A 9102-nucleotide genomic window follows, 5' to 3' on the forward strand; every position below is an offset into this window, starting at 1 on the left:
GATGACACAATTAAATTTAAATATCAGCATTTTTTGGCTTTAACAGTAACAGTATTATGATTAACAACTGCTTAAATACCATAATGATGTGTAACTGTTATTTTTACTGTAATATATTACACCATGATATATTAATATATCTGAAACGTTAAAAGACTTGTTTATAGACACTGGACGTTTTTTTAATTACATTTTTTAGAGAAAGTTAAAAAAAACCTTTTATACATTCGTAATTTAGATTTTAACCATGCGATCTTTGTTAGTTTTTCATATTAAACATTGAGTATTCATTATATTTATGATATTACATTGTTATTAACGGTATATTACGTATCTGTCATGTAATAGCTAATAAAACTGCTATGACAACAAACACAAAAATGCTACTACTAGAATTAAATTGATCTGTCTGAATATTGTATCAGGAAATAAGGCAAATATGAATGTTGATTCCCTATATCAATAGACATAAAAGATTAGCTCTTGATTGTTGCACTATACACTTTTATACTACAAATATAAGTTTTATACCACACATAAATGATAGTACTAAATAAAGTATACTTATTACTGTTACCTTACAAACTAAACAGCGACACGTTTTTATTACGAGGCTGATAATTACATATTATTACTGTTAATAATCTCTGTTACTACTCTGTTAGCCACAAGCGAGACTTCGTGTTCGCTTCATAGTACAGTACTATATTTAATTACATTAATTTAGATAGTTGTTAGTGAATAATTTCACATTTAAAGTGTTTTATTAGGAAAACCGCCGTTTTTACCATATCTGATCGCCCGCTGGAGAGTCGAGTGTTTGTGGTGAAATCTGTGCGCGTGCCCGTTACCAATGGAAACCAGCGCCGCTTTTCCTCGACGCATCAGCTGACCGTTAATTAATTAATTGAATCTTCATTTCCACCGGAGATCTTCAGTTTCTTTTGCTTGTCTTGATGGTGGGGATTCAGAAACACGTTAAATCCTGTGTGTGTTTTTGTGTTCTGAACAGACCGATAGAGCTTTAGCGTTGATGAATCCGTTAGTCCGAGTCGAATACATTAATGTAAAGCGACACTTTAAATTAGTCCAAACGAATACATTAACTATTATTGTTTACGAATGAGCATGAATTCAAACGAGCTGTTTATGAATCACTTTGTCCTCCACAGGTTTGAAACCCGTGTGCCTCTTTGACGCACTTCCTGTTTACAACAGAGCATCATGGGTAATGTAGTCCAGTGGTCTACGCGTTCATTTTCTGTTCAGAGGTAAGGAGTCCATTTTTACGTTAAACATTGTACATTAATAAAAATGAGGCTTATAATGCATGAACATGTGCCTTTGTTAATACATTCGGAGTACGGTTAGGAATGAAACTATGTAGTGTAAAAAATATTGAGAAAAATGTATTGTCAATGACTTAAAAAAGCCACTAATATAAAAAAACGTGACAAAAGAAGCCCTTAAAGTGTATTTATGATGTTTTCTTTACATCATAAAGGATTTCTCACCTCATACGCAAGTGTGAACGGCTATTAGATTTATTAACGTTAAATATTTCATTGGATTCAAGTGTGTTTTTTTGTTGTACGACATTTGTATTTTGTTTATGTTTATCTAACATAAAAGGTTTTGTGTGTGTGTTTGCACATGTTTTCTTTGTGTGCATTTGTTTGTTTGTTTGTCTGTGTGGGATTGTATTATCGTGTGTTTTTGTTTGTGTGTAGTTTGTTTGCCCATTGTGTGTGTGTGTGTGTGTGTTAGTGTGTTTATTTACTTATTTGTCTGTGTTTTTGTGTGTGTCTGTTTGTGTACAGTATTTGTGTCAGTGTGTTTATTTGCTTGTTTGTATTATCTGTTTTTGTTTGTGTGTGTGTGTTTGTGTCACGTGTGTCTGTTTGTGTACAGTATTTGTGTCTGTGTTTATTTGCTTGTTTGTATGTATCTGTTTTTGTTTGTGTGTGTTTGTTTGTGTCACGTCTGTGTCTGTTTGTGTACAGTATTTGTGTCTGTGTTTATTTGCTTGTTTGTATGTATCTGTTTTTGTTTGTGTGTGTTTGTTTGTGTCACGTCTGTGTCTGTTTGTGTACAGTATTTGTGTCAGTGTGTTTATTTGCTTGTTTGTATGTATCTGTTTTTGTTTGTGTTTGTTTGTTTGTGTCATGCGTGTGTCTGTTTGTGTACAGTATTTGTGTCAGTGTGTTTATTTGCTTGTTTGTATGTATCTGTTTTTGTTTGTGTGTGTTTGTTTGTGTCACGTGTGTGTCTGTTTGTGTACAGTATTTGTGTCAGTGTGTTTATTTGCTTGTTTGTATGTATCTGTTTTTGTTTGTGTGTGTTTGTGTCACGTGTGTGTCTGTTTGTGTACAGTATTTGTGTCAGTGTGTTTATTTGCTTGTTTGTATGTATCTGTTTTTGTTTGTGTGTGTTTGTTTGTGTCACGTGTGTGTCTGTTTGTGTACAGTATTTGTGTCAGTGTGTTTATTTGCTTGTTTGTATGTATCTGTTTTTGTTTGTGTGTGTTTGTGTCACGTGTGTGTCTGTTTGTGTACAGTATTTGTGTCAGTGTGTTTATTTGCTTGTTTGTATGTATCTGTTTTTGTTTGTGTTTGTTTGTTTGTGTCACGCGTGTGTCTGTTTGTGTACAGTATTTGTGTCAGTGTGTTTATTTGCTTGTTTGTATGTATCTGTTTTTGTTTGTGTGTGTTTGTTTGTGTCACGTGTGTGTCTGTTTGTGTACAGTATTTGTGTCGGTGTGTTTATTTGCTTGTTTGTATGTATCTGTTTTTGTTTGTGTGTGTTTGTGTCACGTGTGTGTCTGTTTGTGTACAGTATTTGTGTCAGTGTGTTTATTTGCTTGTTTGTATGTATCTGTTTTTGTTTGTGTGTGTTTGTTTGTGTCACGTGTGTGTCTGTTTGTGTACAGTATTTGTGTCAGTGTGTTTATTTGCTTGTTTGTATGTATCTGTTTTTGTTTGTGTGTGTGCTAGTGTCACGTGTGTGTCTGTTTGTGTACAGTATTTGTGTCAGTGTGTTTATTTGCTTGTTTGTATGTATCTGTTTTTGTTTGTGTGTGTGTGTTTGTGTCACGTGTGTGTCTGTTTGTGTACAGTTTTTGTGTCAGTGTGTTTATTTGCTTGTATGTATCTGTTTTTGTTTGTGTCACGTGTGTGTCTGTTTGTGTACAGTATTTGTGTCAGTGTGTTTATTTGCTTGTTTGTATGTATCTGTTTTTGTTTGTGTGTGTGTGCTAGTGTCACGTGTGTGTCTGTTTGTGTACAGTATTTGTGTCAGTGTGTTTATTTGCTTGTTTGTATGTATCTGTTTTTGTTTGTGTGTGTGTGTGCTAGTGTCACGTGTGTGTCTGTTTGTGTACAGTATTTGTGTCAGTGTGTTTATTTGCTTGTTTGTATGTATCTGTTTTTGTTTGTGTGTGTTTGTTTGTGTCACGTGTGTGTCTGTTTGTGTACAGTATTTGTGTCAGTGTGTTTATTTGCTTGTTTGTATGTATCTGTTTTTGTTTGTGTGTGTGTGTGCTAGTGTCACGTGTGTGTCTGTTTGTGTACAGTATTTGTGTCAGTGTGTTTATTTGCTTGTTTGTATGTATCTGTTTTTGTTTGTGTTTGTTTGTTTGTGTCACGTGTGTGTCTGTTTGTGTACAGTATTTGTGTCAGTGTGTTTATTTGCTTGTTTGTATGTATCTGTTTTTGTTTGTGTGTGTGTGTGCTAGTGTCACGTGTGTGTCTGTTTGTGTACAGTATTTGTGTCAGTGTGTTTATTTGCTTGTTTGTATGTATCTGTTTTTGTTTGTGTGTGTGTGCTAGTGTCACGTGTGTGTCTGTTTGTGTACAGTATTTGTGTCAGTGTGTTTATTTGCTTGTTTGTATGTATCTGTTTTTGTTTGTGTGTGTTTGTTTGTGTCACGTGTGTGTCTGTTTGTGTACAGTATTTGTGTCAGTGTGTTTATTTGCTTGTTTGTATGTATCTGTTTTTGTTTGTGTGTGTTTGTTTGTGTCACGTGTGTGTCTGTTTGTGTACAGTATTTGTGTCAGTGTGTTTATTTGCTTGTTTGTATGTATCTGTTTTTGTTTGTGTGTGTGTGCGCTAGTGTCACGTGTGTGTCTGTTTGTGTACAGTATTTGTGTCAGTGTGTTTATTTGCTTGTTTGTATGTATCTGTTTTTGTTTGTGTGTGTGTGCGCTAGTGTCACGTGTGTGTCTGTTTGTGTACAGTATTTGTGTCAGTGTGTTTATTTGCTTGTTTGTATGTATCTGTTTTTGTTTGTGTCACGTGTGTGTCTGTTTGTGTACAGTATTTGTGTCAGTGTGTTTATTTGCTTGTTTGTATGTATCTGTTTTTGTTTGTGTGTGTGTGTGTGCGCTAGTGTCACGTGTGTGTCTGTTTGTGTACAGTATTTGTGTCAGTGTGTTTATTTGCTTGTTTGTATGTATCTGTTTTTGTTTGTGTGTGTGTGCTAGTGTCACGTGTGTGTCTGTTTGTGTACAGTATTTGTGTCAGTGTGTTTATTTGCTTGTTTGTATGTATCTGTTTTTGTTTGTGTGTGTGTGCTAGTGTCACGTGTGTGTCTGTTTGTGTACAGTATTTGTGTCAGTGTGTTTATTTGCTTGTTTGTATGTATCTGTTTTTGTTTGTGTGTGTTTGTTTGTGTCACGTGTGTGTCTGTTTGTGTACAGTATTTGTGTCAGTGTGTTTATTTGCTTGTTTGTATGTATCTGTTTTTGTTTGTGTGTGTTTGGTTGTGTCACGTGTGTGTCTGTTTGTGTACAGTATTTGTGTCAGTGTGTTTATTTGCTTGTTTGTATGTATCTGTTTTTGTTTGTGTTTGTTTGTTTGTGTCACGTGTGTGTCTGTTTGTGTACAGTATTTGTGTCAGTGTGTTTATTTGCTTGTTTGTATGTATCTGTTTTTGTTTGTGTCACGTGTGTGTCTGTTTGTGTACAGTATTTGTGTCGGTGTGTTTATTTGCTTGTTTGTATGTATCTGTTTTTGTTTGTGTGTGTTTGTTTGTGTCACGTGTGTGTCTGTTTGTGTACAGTATTTGTGTCAGTGTGTTTATTTGCTTGTTTGTATGTATCTGTTTTTGTTTGTGTGTGTTTGTTTGTGTCACGTGTGTGTCTGTTTGTGTACAGTATTTGTGTCAGTGTGTTTATTTGCTTGTTTGTATGTATCTGTTTTTGTTTGTGTGTGTTTGTGTCACGTGTGTGTCTGTTTGTGTACAGTATTTGTGTCAGTGTGTTTATTTGCTTGTTTGTATGTATCTGTTTTTGTTTGTGTGTGTTTGTTTGTGTCACGTGTGTGTCTGTTTGTGTACAGTATTTGTGTCAGTGTGTTTATTTGCTTGTTTGTATGTATCTGTTTTTGTTTGTGTGTGTTTGTGTCACGTGTGTGTCTGTTTGTGTACAGTATTTGTGTCAGTGTGTTTATTTGCTTGTTTGTATGTATCTGTTTTTGTTTGTGCTTGTTTGTTTGTGTCACGTCTGTGTCTGTTTGTGTACAGTATTTGTGTCAGTGTGTTTATTTGCTTGTTTGTATGTATCTGTTTTTGTTTGTGCTTGTTTGTTTGTGTCACGTCTGTGTCTGTTTGTGTACAGTATTTGTGTCAGTGTGTTTATTTGCTTGTTTGTATGTATCTGTTTTTGTTTGTGTTTGTTTGTTTGTGTCACGCGTGTGTCTGTTTGTGTACAGTATTTGTGTCAGTGTGTTTATTTGCTTGTTTGTATGTATCTGTTTTTGTTTGTGTGTGTTTGTTTGTGTCACGTGTGTGTCTGTTTGTGTACAGTATTTGTGTCGGTGTGTTTATTTGCTTGTTTGTATGTATCTGTTTTTGTTTGTGTGTGTTTGTGTCACGTGTGTGTCTGTTTGTGTACAGTATTTGTGTCAGTGTGTTTATTTGCTTGTTTGTATGTATCTGTTTTTGTTTGTGTGTGTTTGTTTGTGTCACGTGTGTGTCTGTTTGTGTACAGTATTTGTGTCAGTGTGTTTATTTGCTTGTTTGTATGTATCTGTTTTTGTTTGTGTGTGTGTGGTAGTGTCACGTGTGTGTCTGTTTGTGTACAGTATTTGTGTCAGTGTGTTTATTTGCTTGTTTGTATGTATCTGTTTTTGTTTGTGTGTGTGTGCTAGTGTCACGTGTGTGTCTGTTTGTGTACAGTATTTGTGTCAGTGTGTTTATTTGCTTGTTTGTATGTATCTGTTTTTGTTTGTGTGTGTGTGTTTGTGTCACATGTGTGTCTGTTTGTGTACAGTTTTTGTGTCAGTGTGTTTATTTGCTTGTATGTATCTGTTTTTGTTTGTGTCACGTGTGTGTCTGTTTGTGTACAGTATTTGTGTCAGTGTGTTTATTTGCTTGTTTGTATGTATCTGTTTTTGTTTGTGTGTGTGTGCTAGTGTCACGTGTGTGTCTGTTTGTGTACAGTATTTGTGTCAGTGTGTTTATTTGCTTGTTTGTATGTATCTGTTTTTGTTTGTGTGTGTGTGTGCTAGTGTCACGTGTGTGTCTGTTTGTGTACAGTATTTGTGTCAGTGTGTTTATTTGCTTGTTTGTATGTATCTGTTTTTGTTTGTGTGTGTTTGTTTGTGTCACGTGTGTGTCTGTTTGTGTACAGTATTTGTGTCAGTGTGTTTATTTGCTTGTTTGTATGTATCTGTTTTTGTTTGTGTGTGTGTGTGCTAGTGTCACGTGTGTGTCTGTTTGTGTACAGTATTTGTGTCAGTGTGTTTATTTGCTTGTTTGTATGTATCTGTTTTTGTTTGTGTGTGTGTGCTAGTGTCACGTGTGTGTCTGTTTGTGTACAGTATTTGTGTCAGTGTGTTTATTTGCTTGTTTGTATGTATCTGTTTTTGTTTGTGTGTGTTTGTTTGTGTCACGTGTGTGTCTGTTTGTGTACAGTATTTGTGTCAGTGTGTTTATTTGCTTGTTTGTATGTATCTGTTTTTGTTTGTGTGTGTTTGTTTGTGTCACGTGTGTGTCTGTTTGTGTACAGTATTTGTGTCAGTGTGTTTATTTGCTTGTTTGTATGTATCTGTTTTTGTTTGTGTGTGTGTGTGCTAGTGTCACGTGTGTGTCTGTTTGTGTACAGTATTTGTGTCAGTGTGTTTATTTGCTTGTTTGTATGTATCTGTTTTTGTTTGTGTTTGTTTGTTTGTGTCACGTGTGTGTCTGTTTGTGTACAGTATTTGTGTCAGTGTGTTTATTTGCTTGTTTGTATGTATCTGTTTTTGTTTGTGTGTGTTTGTTTGTGTCACGTGTGTGTCTGTTTGTGTACAGTATTTGTGTCAGTGTGTTTATTTGCTTGTTTGTATGTATCTGTTTTTGTTTGTGTGTGTTTGTTTGTGTCACGTGTGTGTCTGTTTGTGTACAGTATTTGTGTCAGTGTGTTTATTTGTGTGCATGTATAAGGCTGTTGTTGCACATGAGTGTTTGTTTTCATGTGTCTGTTTTTGTGCATGTTGGCTTGTGTGTGTGTGTGTGTGTGTGTGTGTGTGTGTGTGTGTGTGTGTGTGTGTGTGTGTGTGCGCGTGCGTGCGTGCGTGCGTGCGTGCGTGCGTGCGTGTGTGTGTGCGTGTGTGTGCATGCGTGTGTGTGTGCGTGTGTGTGTGTGTGTGTGTGTGTGCGTGCGTGTGTGTGTGTGTGTGTGTGTGTCTAAAATGTCAAAACTGACTCTGCAGCAAAAAATATGAAGTTTTGCAGTTTGTATTATTCATTCATTCATTCATTTTCTTTTCAGCTTAATCCCTTTATTAATCTGGGTCGCCACAGCGGAATGAACTGCCAACTTATCCAGCATATGTTTTACGCAGTGGATGCAACTATCAACCATCACTGAAAAGCACCCATACACACTCATTTAGCTTACCCAATTCATCTATAGCGCATGTTTGGACTTGTGGGGGAAACCGGAGCACCCGGAGGAAACCCACTCCAACGCGGGGAGAGCATGCAAACTCTACACAGAAATGCCAACCGACCCAGCCGAGGCTCAAACCAGCGACCTTCATGCTGTGAGGTTTGCGCCACTATGCCATCAATTTATTAACATTAAATACATTATTGGATCCAAATGTGTTTTTTAAAAGTACTGTGTGTGTGTGTGTGTGTGTTTGAAACTGCCTGTGTTTGTATTTACTTATTGTTTTAATATTTAATCAAAACAAAAGCTCTGTCTCCTGTCAGTGGGTCACAGAACTGGTTTATCTGCATTAGTCTGAACGTCACACATTCCTCTTCACTACTAGTCAAGCAACAGAAGTTTGACCATCTAACATGAACGCTCATCAACTTTGATAGATTATTTGATTTTAATCTTTAAAATGAAACTTATTTTATTCATTTATGCCTCTTCCCTACTTGAGATGGCTGACGGTTTGTACATGCCGTTTCATTATTATTTTTGTTCTGTTTTTAACGTACACCTTTTCCTCATAGCTTCATATGAGGAAATGTTACACTTTAAATTTAAAGAACACACTGAGTTTAAATGAATTCATTGAGTTCTTCACCTAGTTTGTTCAATGCAGTCCTGCGTCAAAAACATGTATATTATATCAGAAATTTAGGCAAAATGTACATTTTTTTAAATTTATATATATGTAAATGTACAGTTGAAGTCAGAATTATTAGCCCCCCTGTTTATTTTTTCCCCCAATTTCTGTTTTACAGAGAGAAATAAACACATTTTTAATCATAATAGTTTTAATAACTCATCTCTAATAACTGATTTATTTTATCTTTGCCATGATGACAGTAAATAATATTAGACTAGATATTCTTCAAGACACTTCTATACAGCTTAAAGTGACATTAAAAGGCTTAACTAGGTTAATTAGGTTAACTAGGCAGGTTAGGGCAATTAGGCAAGTTATTGTATAATGATGGTTTGTTCTGTAGACTATCGGAAAATATATAGCTTAAAGGGGCTAATAATATCGATGTTTTTAAAATTTTTTATTTGTTTTATTTCGGCTTGAATAAAAGCAGTTTTTGATTTTTTTAATCCATTTTAAGGTCAATATTATTAGCCCCCTTAAGCTATATTTGTTTTGGATTGTCTCCAGAACAAATCATCATTATACAATGAC

At 35.3% G+C, this 9102-nt stretch overlaps 1 protein-coding gene across 3 annotated transcripts in view; it reads right to left on the minus strand.

The window, feature by feature from the left end:
- The window catches only part of LOC130220696 (fas-binding factor 1 homolog), a 44960-nt gene extending 43778 nt beyond the window's left edge, over positions 1-1182 (minus strand). For all 3 annotated transcript variants that reach the window (XM_056452921.1, XM_056452920.1, XM_056452919.1), the window contains exon 1: positions 789-1182. In XM_056452921.1, coding sequence (XP_056308896.1) covers positions 789-791 — 3 coding nt within the window. In that variant the 5' untranslated portion in view covers positions 792-1182. The remainder of the gene's footprint in view (positions 1-788) is intronic.
- Between the last annotated feature and the right edge of the window lie 7920 nt (positions 1183-9102).

Source organism: Danio aesculapii, chromosome 3, assembly GCF_903798145.1.
Source record: "Danio aesculapii chromosome 3, fDanAes4.1, whole genome shotgun sequence".
Taxonomy (NCBI): domain Eukaryota; kingdom Metazoa; phylum Chordata; class Actinopteri; order Cypriniformes; family Danionidae; genus Danio; species Danio aesculapii.